At 45.5% G+C, this 16,370-nt stretch overlaps 4 protein-coding genes across 4 annotated transcripts; 2 read left to right on the top strand and 2 right to left on the bottom strand.

Moving 5' to 3' along the window:
- Positions 1 to 672: 672 nt before the first annotated feature.
- B0H18DRAFT_959593 (uncharacterized protein) lies at positions 673 to 2,246 on the bottom strand (the record flags this gene model as incomplete). Its single annotated transcript, XM_048042830.1, has 9 exons — positions 673 to 911; positions 1,213 to 1,264; positions 1,323 to 1,351; positions 1,405 to 1,441; positions 1,565 to 1,588; positions 1,803 to 1,942; positions 2,011 to 2,090; positions 2,117 to 2,130; positions 2,214 to 2,246. 9 exons carry the CDS (start codon positions 2,244 to 2,246, stop codon positions 673 to 675), a joined length of 648 nt encoding a protein of 215 aa, XP_047886823.1.
- A 5,604-nt stretch (positions 2,247 to 7,850) lies between these two features.
- On the bottom strand, positions 7,851 to 8,667 carry B0H18DRAFT_1125243 (uncharacterized protein; the record flags this gene model as incomplete). Its single annotated transcript, XM_048034973.1, has 2 exons — positions 7,851 to 8,342; positions 8,404 to 8,667. 2 exons carry the CDS (start codon positions 8,665 to 8,667, stop codon positions 7,851 to 7,853), a joined length of 756 nt encoding a protein of 251 aa, XP_047886822.1.
- A 3,037-nt stretch (positions 8,668 to 11,704) lies between these two features.
- Positions 11,705 to 12,662, top strand: B0H18DRAFT_1125242 (uncharacterized protein; the record flags this gene model as incomplete). Its single annotated transcript, XM_048034972.1, has 2 exons — positions 11,705 to 11,884; positions 11,928 to 12,662. 2 exons carry the CDS (start codon positions 11,705 to 11,707, stop codon positions 12,660 to 12,662), a joined length of 915 nt encoding a protein of 304 aa, XP_047886821.1.
- A 384-nt stretch (positions 12,663 to 13,046) lies between these two features.
- Positions 13,047 to 14,209, top strand: B0H18DRAFT_1125241 (uncharacterized protein; the record flags this gene model as incomplete). Its single annotated transcript, XM_048034971.1, has 3 exons — positions 13,047 to 13,229; positions 13,276 to 13,350; positions 13,925 to 14,209. The coding sequence occupies 3 exons, from the start codon at positions 13,047 to 13,049 to the stop codon at positions 14,207 to 14,209; spliced, it is 543 nt and encodes a 180-aa protein (XP_047886820.1).
- Positions 14,210 to 16,370: the final 2,161 nt, after the last annotated feature.

Raw genomic sequence — 16,370 nt, 5'->3', positions numbered from 1 at the left:
GGGTTGCTTATCTGAGTCTGAAATTTCAGACTCCCAGACGACACGACTTGGACCAACAGATACAAACAAATGCAGTGGCTAAGCGCTCAGTTATGGATATGAGGCCCATAAAACACCTTAGCAGTTCCCCCAATAAGGAAACTGGTAAACATATCATGTGACTGGCAGCTTGGTGGCTCAATGCCGCAAGCGCTCACACACTGTAGGGCCTACATAGTCTCAGCTACTGACAAATCATAGTATACATAGTATGCTCATCTGATAGCCCTTCATTCAGTGAGTATACAGAAATTCTATTGAGTATATACAGTCACTGGCTCACCCAGGAAATGCAAATCAAAAAAATGCACATGTGCCTCTGCAGATTCAAAGTGCTTGTTTATGACTCAAATATGGTCTATGTGTACACTGTAATGTATATGTGTGGTTTAGACACTGTGGACTGCTCAGTAGCTTCTATAATATAGGTAATAAGGACTATAAATTTAGTCTATAATGGGCAATGTGAGCATCTTTTACCATATTACGACCCTTGTATACAATGTAACGGTGACCATTACAGCTCAAAGTCATCATACACTTGTCTTCGATGCATCTCTTTATTTCAGAGATTTTATGCATTTTTCTGAGCCCTACATGTCCCTGTTTGTGTTGGATTCTTCTTTGGGAAGGTCACATACTCCATATGGCAATTATCCAGCCACTGGCTTTCTCTTGCACATAGACACAGACTAGGTATACATATAGATGCTGAGCTGCTCTGATTGGTGCAACAAGCCCCTTTTCTACCCTAATCAGGCAGGCTGCCGAGGTTTTGAGCTGAGTTTGAATCCCGGCCACAGGCTCCTTAGTGGCACTGTATCTCCTGCACTGTGACCTCAATAAAATGCGGAAAATCCCCCAAATACTCTCTAGGATAGGTATGATGTCATAGAGTATATAGCTGCTGTGTCTTGCCCATCAACTGCAGTGGTTATGGCACAAATCACAAAACAAAAAAATACACATGTGCCTCTGTGCATGTCAGTGCATTTGTTTTCACCTTCAAAGTGACTCTTTTGATGCCTGCAGACTGCCCATAGATTCTGTATGTCTTTATGACATCTGAAACTTGCCATAAAGGGTAGCTAACCTTCCTCAAATGGTAATTTCCATGCAGCTGCTCAGTCTGGGCTCAGAAAATCAGGGAATATTCTGTGCAACTGGACTCACTTGTACTACCTGCTGTATGTAAGACATCAATCCAGTATATCACCCCCAGTGGCTATGATTTGAAGGACTTGCCCATATTCACAATTCAGACAACAGAGAAACACACATACCTCTGCAGACATGATTTGGTGGCATTTGACTGTGATACAATGACTGAAGTATGATCAACTGGTTTAGAGATAGTAAGCTCACCCAATTGACCTTCAATCAGAGTGTCTATGATAGTTTCCTGAGAGAAGTGGTTGAATGAGTAGCAAAATGCTAATATAAAAAACAGCGGTGACTCTGTGTGAATATGTATTTGTTCTGTTGCATCTGAAACACATGCCATATAACTTGTATGGCCATTTACATTGCTTCCAACACATTGATGATTCTGGAACATGCACAGCAGTGCTATGAATGGAGAAATATTGTCATAACATGCATATGTTAGTGTCCCAGTACTAAATGTCCATATATGGGAAGTCTCTCTACTTGTCAATATGCTCAGAGATGCTCCACATATCTCCTGGAATATTGTCCGATTTTACTGCACTTTTCTGAGCCCAAAACAAGCCAGTTTTGCTGCAGTAACAGTGTGCACTTACATCGCTTACTAAGCGCTCAGTTAGGCGCCCACTGCCGAAGCGGAGTCGTCGACAGGCCGGAATTCCGGCCTGTCGACGACTCCGGTCACTCAAAAGGGATTTTGGAGCACTCTCATTGGCTGGAATGCTGACAAATATTCCTTTTAAAGTAATATTTTAGTCTCAGCTCTTCATGCCGAGTTTTTTGATGGCTTCGAGCAGCACTAACTGAGAGCCCCATTAACTGCGGAAAAATCCCAAAATATTGCTTCTCCCTTGGGTACTGACAGGGGTGCCCAGATAGGTGTTCTTGTTGTTTTTCACAGAGTACTGACCTTGGCAAGTGATACTATATAGGCAAATCTTGGTGTGTATATGATGCTTGTACTAGACAGTTCTTACATGTATGAGAGTGGGGGATATTGAACATACAAAACTGTCATATATGGTTAGTCCCCTGCCCATTTGGGAAGTTGGCCATGCATGGCCTCTGCAGGACTGGATAAATAGCAGAAAAATCAGAACAAAATCAGATGGTACTATGGATTCATATTGAGTTGACTGTTGAGGCTCCAATATGGCAGAAAACATATAATAATGCAGAATGACCCATGCATAGCCTGATACAAGCCACTCTTTCAGTGATCTTGGTCCATCTTGTAAGCACCACTGTCACCTGAAATTCTCAGGGACTAGCAATTCCAGAGAGGATCCTAGGCTGTTCTGTTTAGTTCAACTGTTCAATGGGCCCCAAAAAGGCAGACTGCCAAGCTGTTGGGCTGAGTTTGAATGCAATCCACAAGCTCATCAGTGACACTGTATTTGCTGTGCTATGGTCTCCCAAAAATTCAAAAACAATTGGTAATATTCCCAGTCATGTATATGATGTCAGATGCAGTACATATTATGCCTTCCCATAGATTCATATAAATATGGCACCATTCACAAAGCAAAAGCAAATACATATGCCTCTGCACACACTGGTTCTATCACATTGTTTATGCTTCCTGTGATGCTTACCAACTGCCTGTGAATTGTGTGGCTATATGAGATGTGAAACATGCCATATGTGGTAACTGACCTTCCAAAAATGGAAAGTCTGAGTTACCTCCTATGTCTGGGCTCAGAAAATGCGGATAAAACAAGAGAATATTCTGTATGATTCCACTCACCTTATACTGCTTGCTGTAAGTATTGATTGGCTTCTGTGTAAACCCTTGGACAGGCAATGACATATGCAGAAAATGGTGAACACCTGTGGCAAAAGGCCACAGTTAATGTCACATGTGAAAATATTATGGGTTCACAGAGCTTTTTCACACTGTACTGCTCCTAGAAAGTGATACAAAGACATTGTACAAGTTGTGTTGTGCATTTACTACTGTTGCTAGAAAATCTATAGTCTAGCAATGTCATGAAGTGGGGCCACCACATTACCACACATAGTATATTAAAGTCTTTGATGGTCTCTGCAATGCTAGATAAATAGTAGGAAATAAGATGAAATCAGAAAATCCCATGACTTGATATTGTGCTGACTGTTGTAGGCTCATGCATGACAGACAGTACATCTCAGATTTGCTAATGCAGAGTTCATGCATATAGCCTGATGTCAGCAGCTCTATTGTACCAGTCCAGTATAAGCATGTCTTTGACTGGTCTTGTCAATATGAAGCAGTGCCAATTATACAGTATGATGGTGCTATGCTTAGTTGTTAATTCCTCATATGATTTTTTCCTGGAGCATATCTAACCTCTGTATGCACTACCATCATCCTATTCTCATGCAATGGCCCTTGGTATGTGGAGGTAGAGTAGGCAGCTCTTGGCTTGTTCATATAGAATGTATTGACAGTGGTGTCTGTTTGTGCAATGTCTACTAGCACTCATATTGCAGTGTATGCTGTGATTTCGTCCTGATGGGGCTCAGAAGAAGCCATGGTTGCTCTGGAAATAGCGTAGACTTGCATTGCTTACTACGCAACAGTGAAGAACTACAATGGACTTATGAGCCAATATAAGCTGTCCTTTTATAGATCTCCAGTCAATAATATGACTTGGGCAGTACTCTCATTTGCTGCAACTGTATCTTTTTACATGTGATTATAAAATGTTATTTACTCATGCTGGGCCCTTTCATTTTATATGGAAAGTGGAAAAATGACACTTTGGACCAGGGTGTGAACATGTGTGATATTTGAACAGCATTGGAAATATGTGGCAGTGTGCCTACCTACTAGCATCCAATTTGGCAGTTGATGGATGGTATCTGCCATGCCAGAGGAATGTCAACATGCAAAATATGGTGTCTCATCCAAATATAGTACCATTTTATGTGCACACATAATAACATGACACTGGTGATTAATTATCTTGGGAGTGTGTCTGATGATGTAGAAATCTTCAGACTTATGACCAGAGAGCATGACCATTGATTATGACCATTACTAGAATACCCATCAATGACCCCATGTGCAAGTCTTAGTATGCAGGCTGTTGTTAGGGACAAGGCATTTTTACAAGGAATTCCACATATGTGATCTTTGAATAGGATAAGCAGCAGTTGTTATCATTCCTGCACTTTGGTATCTTTATTTCATTTCCTCTTAATGGACTTCACTGTAGTATTCACAATGCCTTCTCACCACATTCAGGTGATCTTTTGTTTCTCACATTGTTATGCTTTGTAGCACTTGATTGTGTATGTACTGACTGGACTATTACCAGGCTCCTAGTACTTTCCTCAGGCCCCTTGTGACCAGATGATCTGAAAGCTGTTACTGGGTGACTATTAGCTCAGAATATTGATGATAATATTCCAGCTCATCAAGCTGTACACTATTTCTGAGTTTTCATAGGGCTACACTAGTGTTTCAGGTTATCATCCATGTGGTCCCTCATGTTTCACAGAGCACATGCTTGATGATCAGTGGCAATCATTAACACACATACCCTTGCCTTGCTTTTTCCCTACTTTTTGAGCCTTATTGTGCATCTTGAATTGCCTTGGAAAGTGCCATGGTGTACCAAGTCTTCTACTATTTTCCAGGATTCTAAGAAGTATTATATGTAGCTAAGAGGGAGGGAGTGCACTTGGGAAATTCAACAAAAGGAACATCCCTAAGAGCAAGTCCAAACATTTATCTCATCTACCACTTGCTGCTGTACTCCTATGTACCTTCAATAGTCCCTGACATCAGTGATCAATCCTTCCCATGACTCTATCAGTCTTGATATCATACATTAGCCCATTGCTGTTGGCTGAGCTCCACTCTAGTAACATACCTTAGTATGGCTTTGTACTACTGGTCAGTGCCTGGTAATCATTTATTTCAGTGTACAAATGGTGAGAGCAAACTGGACAGTCTTTGGTTGTATTCCTTGTATAACATGACAACTCTGGAAGGGCCTTTTTTCAGAATCCCTTACTGGTATACTTCTTGGTCTACTGTTGATTGGTTTGTCCTTGGGGAAGTACTTCTATATCAGAAGTTCTCTCTGATCAAGGGCTAATAATTGCACAACAGCAAGTCCCAGCTGAGTAGTTGTTACTGTAGTCAACCTCCCAGATTCCCCTTCCTTGAGTTCTAGTTGATCTACAGGCATACTTCTTTGCAACATTTCCAAGCTATTTTCTCTTTGTTATTAGCACAAACCAGTAATACTGTTCATTAGTATTCTGATAATGATGGTCATTGACTTGGCAATTCACCAAGTAAGAAACAGATTCATGTTCTCAATGGAGAGCCTCATATGAATATGCAATTACTTACTCAATTGGGACATTGCTCATGATTGCAAACTATGATTCTCACATAAAAACAACCTCATAAATTAGCAGGCTACTCTGAATGTTTATACCATGAGATGGCAACTGGATGGTGCAAGATGCGGAAGATATGTCAGTACTCTATGCAGACAATATACTAGCAGTCTTGCTGAGCTTAACTTCTGATGTGGTCAAAATGTTTTACTCACAAACTGACACATATCAAACAAAAGGGATCGTACTGCCAGCTATGGCCCTCTCCCCAGCAAGTTTGGAGAATATCTAACCTCCATATGAATTACTAACACATGATGCACTGATGTATTGCCAGGTCCCATTGTCATTCAATGCCATGCACTGGCCCTTGATATGTGGAAACATGACCCAAAGTACAGACAAAATAGGCAGCTCTTGGCTTATTCATATGGGTATCATCAGCACTGTGCATTGATGATGGTGTCTGTTTGTGTGATGTCTACTGTTGCTAGTATTGCAGTTTCAAAGTTGGGCTAAATGTGTATGCTGTGTTGTCTCTACTTTCTGGACTCAGAAAAAGCCATTGTTGCGCTGGAAATCATGCAGACTTACAAAGGCAATCAAGAGGCCATTCTGACATTGAACTTGTAGGCAAACATGAGACTATATGTGTCTATGCCTCCAGTCACTGATCAGTAACTTTGAAGCATTCCCATTGGCTACAAAGTTTATCTGTTTCAGTCAGTGTTGGCTACTTATGCTAGTTTCTTGGATTGTATGTGGAAAGCAGCAAAATAACAATATGGACCCAGGGGTGAATATGTGTGCCATTTGGGAAGCATTACTACATTGGGTCACAATCTTGGCCATCTTAGCACTCAACAAGCTCTCCTCATTCTGTGTGGGCCTTAATGTCCCAAAGTCTTGTACATAGCTATGTTAAAACACCTGAAGAGTACAATATAAATATCAGAAAGATATGCAGTCCTTGAGTGGAGTCATCTGGGAGTCTGAGATTTCAGACTCAGATAAGCAGCCCCTACCAACAGTTACTTATTTCTGCTTATTGGAGTGGCTGCAAGTCACGTGCACTGTGGGAACAAACTGCCATTTTGGAGGAATCACTAAGGCATTTCATGGTGGTCCATCATAAGAACGATACCTTCGTACCTCAGGGATCATAACTAGAGATCTAGAAGATGACCATCCTATATCTCCTGAGAATTATTCACTATAGTATGGCCCCTTGTTAGCAATGTAAGTCTGTACCACTGCCAGAGCAACAATGGCTTTTTCTGAGCCCAATCAGTAGAGAAATAACAGTATACACTGCACTATGTGTGACAGTATACATTGAACAAACAGACAACTTCATTAATACATGGTACAATTATTCCTTGCCCTATGAACAAGCCAAGAACTGCCTAGTACTATATCTCCATATCCCAAGGATCATTGCATGACAATAGGATCTGGTATTACATCTGCCCATATATGGGGTAGATGTTAGATATGCTCCAGGCAATTATCTATGAGGGATCAACAACTAAGCATAGCACCATCATACCATGTAATTGGCACTGCTTCACACTGACAAGATGAGGCAAAGACATGTTTATATTAGTATCAGGCTATGTGCATGAATCAGCACAGATGTTCTGTCATGTATCAGACTACGTCAGCACAGGATGAAGCTATGGGGAGATCTGATTTGATCTTATCTACCATTTATCCAGCACTGCAGACACCATCAAGGACTGTGATATACATGTATGGTAAGTTTGTATGTCTGGTGGCCCCACTTCATGACATTGCTATCCTATAGAATTTTCTAGTAAGAGGAGTAGATGCACAACACAACTTGTATAATGTATCTGTTTCACTTTGTAATATTAGTACAGTGTGAACAAAATCTGGAATCCATTGTTGTGATGGCTATGCCATTATACAATGGACATGCAAACCAGAGTCAATCTTATGAAAACTCTCAGTGTTAACTGGGATCTTTGTGCTGCAGGTATCCATTATTGAGTGATCATGGCCCACATAAGGGGAATTACTAGTTACAGCAAGGAGTACAAGGTCAGTGGAATCATACATTTTCTGAGCCCATGATACAGGGAGCACCCACATACTTCCAACTACAAAGAGAGTCAATGGACAAAGTGTCTGGGTGGGTCCTCTTTATGCGACTGCTTTTTTGGTGCGGTGCTCACCATCTATTAACTTAGCGTACACATGGAGTAGGAGACGCACAACAAATACAGATCATACAAGTAACTACACACCAAAGTTTTGACAGCTCAACACCGGACCTCCAGCCCCTACCCTCTGACCGGTTCCTCTGTACATCCATCCTTGCCCGTCAAAGGGCACACAGTGGTAGTCGCACCGAGTTGACGGTCATGCCCCACCCTCCAGCTCACGCGAAAGCGTAGCCACGGCAGAATGACCTTGGTCGGCCAGACGAACTCCATGTTCGGCATGAAGCTCGCCTTCATCGAACACATCGGGATGATCTCCCGATGCTTGCCGAGGGTGTAGTTCTTGGTGTGAATGGTCTGACCATAGTGACCGACCTGCCTTTGATGATGGGGACATGGCACAGGGGAAGGGGGAATCAATAGGGTTGCGGCCGCAGGTAGTTGGGCACGAAGGTCTGCGCGTTGACATTGATGTTCTTTGGGCCTGTGTAGTCGCAACTCCACCAGCGGAATCCGGGGAATACTTGAGCAGTGATCGGCTTGGAACCAAACGACGAGCTCGTTGCCTTGAACATCGCTGATCAGCGGCAGGGAAAGCGGCATGTTCGAATCCTGCGCAAAATACACAAGTGTAAGTACAAATCTTGCGAGAGATCAGAATGACATGGTGCACCTGGTAAAACACCAGAACCTCCACCAGTTGCTTCTCTCTGGTACCCTCCCAGCATTTTGGCAGGTTGTCCAGCTTGAACACATCCTTGATACCGCCGATGAATAGCCATGGGTGGCTGAAGGTCGGACGGGGCTGGAGGGCCTGGACAAAGTGCGAGCGTGCGCAGGCTTTGACAATCTGTTTCCCAACCAGGAAGCCAAGTTGTTTTACGACTTCGGCAACAACGACCAGCAAGAATGGCTGGTCGACAATATACTGGGTCATCAAATCATAATCTCTATGCCAACCACCAGAGTGTGCCGCCTTTACTTGCTGGGGAGAGGGCCATAGCTGGCAGTACGATCCCTTTTGTTTGATATGTGTCAGTTTGTGAGTAAAACATTTTGACCACATCAGAAGTTAAGCTCAGCAAGACTGCTAGTATATTGTCTGCATAGAGTACTGACATATCTTCCGCATCTTGCACCATCCAGTTGCCATCTCATGGTATAAACATTCAGAGTAGCCTGCTAATTTATGAGGTTGTTTTTATGTGAGAATCATAGTTTGCAATCATGAGCAATGTCCCAATTGAGTAAGTAATTGCATATTCATATGAGGCTCTCCATTGAGAACATGAATCTGTTTCTTACTTGGTGAATTGCCAAGTCAATGACCATCATTATCAGAATACTAATGAACAGTATTACTGGTTTGTGCTAATAACAAAGAGAAAATAGCTTGGAAATGTTGCAAAGAAGTATGCCTGTAGATCAACTAGAACTCAAGGAAGTGGAATCTGGGAGGTTGACTACAGTAACAACTACTCAGCTGGGACTTGCTGTTGTGCAATTATTAGCCCTTGATCAGAGAGAACTTCTGATATAGAAGTACTTCCCCAAGGACAAACCAATCAACAGTAGACCAAGAAGTATACCAGTAAGGGATTCTGAAAAAAGGCCCTTCCAGAGTTGTCATGTTATACAAGGAATACAACCAAAGACTGTCCAGTTTGCTCTCACCATTTGTACACTGAAATAAATGATTACCAGGCACTGACCAGTAGTACAAAGCCATACTAAGGTATGTTACTAGAGTGGAGCTCAGCCAACAGCAATGGGCTAATGTATGATATCAAGACTGATAGAGTCATGGGAAGGATTGATCACTGATGTCAGGGACTATTGAAGGTACATAGGAGTACAGCAGCAAGTGGTAGATGAGATAAATGTTTGGACTTGCTCTTAGGGATGTTCCTTTTGTTGAATTTCCCAAGTGCACTCCCTCCCTCTTAGCTACATATAATACTTCTTAGAATCCTGGAAAATAGTAGAAGACTTGGTACACCATGGCACTTTCCAAGGCAATTCAAGATGCACAATAAGGCTCAAAAAGTAGGGAAAAAGCAAGGCAAGGGTATGTGTGTTAATGATTGCCACTGATCATCAAGCATGTGCTCTGTGAAACATGAGGGACCACATGGATGATAACCTGAAACACTAGTGTAGCCCTATGAAAACTCAGAAATAGTGTACAGCTTGATGAGCTGGAATATTATCATCAATATTCTGAGCTAATAGTCACCCAGTAACAGCTTTCAGATCATCTGGTCACAAGGGGCCTGAGGAAAGTACTAGGAGCCTGGTAATAGTCCAGTCAGTACATACACAATCAAGTGCTACAAAGCATAACAATGTGAGAAACAAAAGATCACCTGAATGTGGTGAGAAGGCATTGTGAATACTACAGTGAAGTCCATTAAGAGGAAATGAAATAAAGATACCAAAGTGCAGGAATGATAACAACTGCTGCTTATCCTATTCAAAGATCACATATGTGGAATTCCTTGTAAAAATGCCTTGTCCCTAACAACAGCCTGCATACTAAGACTTGCACATGGGGTCATTGTTGCCTCTCCTGGGTATTCTAGTAATGCCTAGTAACAATGGTCATGCTCTCTGGTCATAAGTCTAGGGATTTCTATATCTTCAGACACACTCCCAAGGTATTTAATAACCAGTGTCATTTTCTGGGGGACCGTGTGTGCACATACAATGGTACTATATTTGCATTAGACACCATATGTTGATATTGACATTCCTCTGGCATGGCAGATACCATCCAGGATCAACTTCCAAATTGGGTGCTAGTAGGCACACTGCCACAAATGGCAGGAAATATTTCCAATGTTATTCATACATGTTCACACCCTGGTCTAAAGTGTTATTTCCCACTTACCATATAACATGAAATGATTGAGCATGAGTAGCTGACATTTTATAATCACATGTAAAAGCGAAGGATGGAGAAAGGCGAAAGTGGCACTGACATAGGCGCAATGCAATGATCTTGTCGAGACAGCAGGAGATGGGCCTTGAAATGGTGGAGACTCCCCCTGATCTGATCAACCATCCTTGCATTTCCCTTCCTATACATGCCTGAAGCTTCAGCGGACAGTGATGCTAAGCGACCACAGCCCGAGAGACACATGTTGGGATTAGTGTATGTACTGTCTACATAGGGCTTCACCCTCAGTGATGCAAAAGAAAATAAACAAACAAAAACAAACACATGTAAAGGGGTATATACAGACTTGCTATTCCCCAAATCTTGTGGTCTCCCCACCTAAGTAGTGATATGTACTGGAAATAAAGGTATAGTCACTGTTTATCAGGTTCTTTAATCCTTTGTCACATCTTGGATGGATTTGTCCTATGTTACTTTGCTTTGACCCATTTAATTGACCTCTCCTCTCCATTGTTCTTGCATGTATATAAGCTGCTTGCATAACAGCCTACTGCCCTCATGCAGGTGCCTCCCATCTAATTGATATATGTCCTGGCTTGCAAAACTGGAAACTCCAACTTCTGTGTTGTGATTAACTATGCAGTCAGTGGGGTTGTTCTCATAATGGTAGCAGTAAATGTGTGCCATAATGACATCCTGCCTTGCCACCCCATCATTGAGAGAACAGCCCCTAGTCACATCCATCTCCATGGCCCAGTGTCAGCTCTGTGGTGTTATTCATCCAATTGGCAAGCCAGTTGTGAGTCTGGTCTGAGCTCACTTGGCCAGTATGATACTGATCAACACACCCCATATCTTGCCAATTATGTTACCCATCATGCAAAATTATGAGTACAATGAACTGCACATAGATCTACCCATGATGGTACCCATACCCAAGGGTACCCATGATACCCATGCAAAACCCATACCCATGCCATAGGTATGCAACCCATGTGGGTATGGGTATGGGTATGCCCTCAGACACCCATGGGTACACCCCCACTATGCATTAGTCACTCCCAACTGCTTCATCATGGCATTCTCGCGCATCGACTCGCACCTGATCAACATACTGGTGCAAAATGGCCTCCCGTCCTATCAAAAGATAACCCGAGGCTGCACGAGGCAATGCCCGCATGGAAGCGGTCTGAACCATGTCACGGTTGTGTGTCTGGAGAGGGAGCACATTGGAGAGCTGTTTGATTTCGCGAGTGTCCGTTTCTATGTACAGGTGCGACGTGGCTGATGTACTACAGTGCATGATGCATGAGAGTATGGGCTGTACCATGGTACGGTGCCCGGATTGGTGGCAGCCCTCGCTGGAGATGCAGAGGGTCATCCTGGACCAAGTCCACGAGTCATACTTTGGGCTTCAGGGGCCTTTTAGGATGGGTGGGTGGGTCTACGTGGGGGCGTTCGAGGATTTCCACCGGAGTGATGGGGGGGAGAATCCCCAGTTTGTTGCGGGTGTACCACCCGGAGGAGGAGGCTCCCAGAGTGGCGGTAGTGGAGACAGTAGTCATCGTCTTGGTACATCCCTTACACCTCATGTCACCTCTGTTTCTAATGGAACTTACCAGGACATTGATGACCGGGTGTCCGTTCCCCTCCTGTGCAAGGTGGATGAGACAGGACATGAGATGGAGATTCCTGGTCCCGCCAAGCAGCCTCTGCTGCTGCAGATGTTCCCGGGGCTGAGCCCATGGAAGCCGTTGCCCCACACGGGCCTCGGGGCTGCAGGATTTGACCTCTACGACGTCAGAGGGCAGACGTTCATCCCGACCGCCACACTCCCAAACGAACGCCTCACCCTACACCTCCCCCTCCGCCACATCCCCACCTTCAAGCTGACCAACGTCAGTGTTACCTTCCGCGCGAGCGACCGCGCCACGGGTGCCGTTGCTTCGGCCCCTACGTGCCCCATGAAGCACAGCTTCACGCAGCAGCCCTACATCTGGGCGGCAGATTCTGCGCAAGTGCGTGGCAGCTGACTGGACTGTGAGGGACTTCGGGATGCCGCTGGGTGTTGTAGTGATGCGTCCCGGGCCTGGGGAGAATGGATACGGGGTGTGTCGGGCCCCGTACTACAACTGGGAGATGTCCGAGTACATTCACGTTTGACTGCCGGGAGATTCAGGTTACGTGGAGTTGTTCAAATGTACTATTAGTCTTCATTGCTGTGTACCATTTTTGTATTGTGTTTGAGCCCGTATACACAATAACATCGTTTGTACCACCTACTAGCCGTGCTGCGTGAGCGTGGGCGCCTCAAAACAGTCTTAGTCACCGCTTCTTTAGCGCTTAAAGATTGCTTTCCTTCAACTTGCGTACCACACTTACGCTTCACTCACCACACTCAACCGCTTCTCGTCTCAATGGCTGGTCTCGGATTTGATAAGAGACTCATCAGCCTACTCCCGCCCGTACTCCCGCCATTTCCAGTGGTTGCAAAGTTGACCGCCATATGCCCCAGCTTAGAGAAAAGCTTGGAGGTGTACCATCTCGCGGTCGTATGCCTGGAGAACAGCAGGAGCAACTTTGGCAAGGTCTTTGACTACGTAAGTCTTTTAATCTTTGCTTTTGACTACTACTGACACCCTTTAGTGTCCATCCTACCACGGGACAGAGTGCCCCGCCATTCTGAGCGAGGTGCAACCGGAACACGAGGTCATGGAGGAGGTTTGTGTTGGCTGCAGTGCGCCTCAGAGCGATTTCCAAAGGCCTAAGTCGAGCTCTGTAAAGTCTTAGGGACTCAGAGCTCGACGAGGCGGACTGTCTACGGTGTGCGTTACATAAGGTGACCATAAGTGTACAGTAGAAACAGCCACAAAGTCGAAATCAACGAAGCAGTGAAAAAACCGGATGAGTGCAGGGGTTCAAATCCCTGAAGATGCAAACATTATGGAAAATGGTAGACTGAAGGGAATGACGTCGGAGAAAGTACAGTATGCACGGTATAGTGATGGCGTCCATGTAGAATAAAGGAGAACACACCAGGACACATTCCACGACTTGGACAGGGCAATGGAGCTCAGAATAATTCGCAGAAATGCGGAATAAATTCCGAGCTCAACAGGGCAATCCCTCGCATGCCAGCCACATTGTCTATCGTCCAAAGCAGGTCTGTTCTGAGCGGTCCAAATCTACACCGAAATGTGGACTGGACTGTGGTGGAACACAATCCAGGTAAGCCAAAGATTACGGGACTGTGCTGGCGCACATAGCTAACATATCTTCGCCATGAATTTCTCAGAGCTATCTACCGGAGGGTGCGGCTGTTGCACCCATCATAATAGCGACAGACAAAACACAACTTACGCAGTTCTTGGGCAACAAAGCTGCATACCCTGTCTACCTTACCCTAGGCAACATTCCCAGAGCTATCCGCCACAAACCTTCGGAACATGCATGCATTCTGCTCGGGTACCTTCCGGTCTCGAAGATCGGAAAGAAGAACCTCACCAAACGTGAATGCAAAGCCAGAGGGCAAAAGATCTTTCATGCCGCCATGCGCATAATCTTGAAGCCTCTCATCTGAGCTGGCACAGAGGGGCTGGAAATTACTGCTGGTGATGGTGCAGTTCAGCGCTTGTACCCCATCCTAGCATGCTACGTGGCTGATTACCCGGAGCAGTGCCTAGTCACTTGTTCCAAGTATGGAATGCACCCTAAGTGCAAGTGCCCTCAGACAAGCTGGAGGCTGAGCGAGCAAGTGATCAATGCATGTCCGAGCACACAGAGGATGTCATTCACAACACTTGGGAGGAGGGCCTCGGTGCGGGTGCGACCAAGGCCAAGTGCATGCTGGAAGACGTCAGTGGCATGGTGAAACAACCTTTCTGGATGGACTTGGACTATTCCAACATCCACATGTCCATAACACCTGACGTCCTCCACCAGTTGTACCAGGGCATCTTCAAGCACCTGGTCACTTGGTGCCAGGAGCTCCTCACGCCATCCGAGCTTAACAATCACCTCCGCTGCCTTCCCCTGGCCCATAGCACCCAACATTTCAAAAATGGGATCTCCTCTCTGGCACAGATATCTGGCAAGGAACGAAAGGAGATGGCGCGCATTCTCCTTGGTTGCCTCATAGGTGGTATACCCAAGCCGCTCTTACTCGCATTCCGCTCACTCTTAGACTCTATTTATCTTGCCCAGTACCTGACTCACGACGACACCACTCTCAAATACCTAGAAGACACCTTGACGATGTTTCACAAGCACAAGCAAGTTCTAGTCGACCTTGGGATATGCGAAGATCTCAATATACCCAAGATACATTCTCTACTCCACTACGTCCAGTCAATCCACCTGTTTGGTGCAACCGACAACTACAACACCGAGCTATTTGAGCGCCTGCATATTGACTTCGCCGGAGCATCCGTGGCGCACATCAAACCATCATGATGAGTTCCCGCAGATGATGAAGTGGGTGTTGCAGAACGAAAAGATGGTGATGTACAAGAAGTTCCAGCATGGAGCTGATTGGGAGGACACAGAAGAAGCTCACGGGGATGAAGATGATGACAATGATGCAGGAGGACAGGATAGCGGTGTGAAAGGGGAGGCACCACCTGCGGCCCTTCCGAGAACAGAATGCATGGATATGGGGAGGCTTGACATGGAGGCCAGACTTCAAACTCTTGCAGCTCTTTGCATTGTCTTCAGAAGGGCTCAGAGACCAGGCCTTCATTCACTCAGCCCCTGGACGCCTCAGAACGCCGAGATAGGCGCAATTTTGAGAACAGGAGGGACCTGGCAGCTGGGGAGATCTGGGGGTGTGTGGAGAGGGAGCAGCAGATGCATCTGGAGGCGATTAGAGACGATCCTTTTAACACCTACAATGCGCTCCTGAGCCTCTCCAAGGCCAAGGATGAGTCCCTGTCGACGCTTTCGACGCGAGCTTCGCAGCTCAAGTCCGAGATGAAAGCCCTTCGTCCCCAGGACTTCAACATCGCTAAACTCAACGATGAGCTCGTTCTGATGGCTTTAATCCGCGCCCTGCCCGCCAAATTCGCCAGACCCTCTTGCTGGACGACACCCTCATGCTTGAGACGCTCCAGGACATGTTTGTCGCCCTAGAAAATCAGCCTGGTGTGTTATCGACAATCCCGGTCCTATCCCAGGTCGCTGCCGCCATCATCTGCGCTTTCTGCAGCCGCTCTGGCCACTCCGAGGAGCAGTACTTCTCCAAACGCGATGCTAGCTTCAAAGCGAAGGAGAAGGTGTCGCAGCACACGCAGTTTCGCCCTGGAAAGGGCAAGGACAAGACGAGGGAGGCGAAGGAAGCGTCGAAAACCGTCCAGGATGCGCAGGATGTGTCCCAGGAGTCCGCTGGAGCGGCCACTGTGAGTGCTGGTTGCGCCTCTGCCCTCCTATCCACCTCGGATTGTGCCTCCTGGCTTTCTACTGGTTTCACTCCTACTCTCCCCATTCCATCCCCATTCGCCTCGCCAACTCACACGTAGTCTATTCGGCTGGACTAGGGTCTGTGGTCGTTCAACCTGTGGAGAGGGACGGAGTTCTACTGCCAGCTGTTGTACTGCATGACGTCCTTCATGTCCCTGCACTTGCCAGAAATTTATTATCCGTTTTTCACCTCACACACGAGAAGGGCTATGTCGTCGAGCTGCAAGCTGCGAACGCGTTTTTCTACCAGGAGAGAGAACTCCGCTTTGAGGCGTGAGTTAACGAGC

Source organism: Fomitopsis serialis (assembly GCF_022376445.1).
Source record: "Fomitopsis serialis strain Sig1Antser10 chromosome Unknown B0H18scaffold_148, whole genome shotgun sequence".
In the NCBI taxonomy this organism is placed as follows: Eukaryota; Fungi; Basidiomycota; class Agaricomycetes; order Polyporales; family Fomitopsidaceae; genus Fomitopsis; species Fomitopsis serialis.
This window is presented reverse-complemented; position numbering and strand designations above follow the sequence as displayed.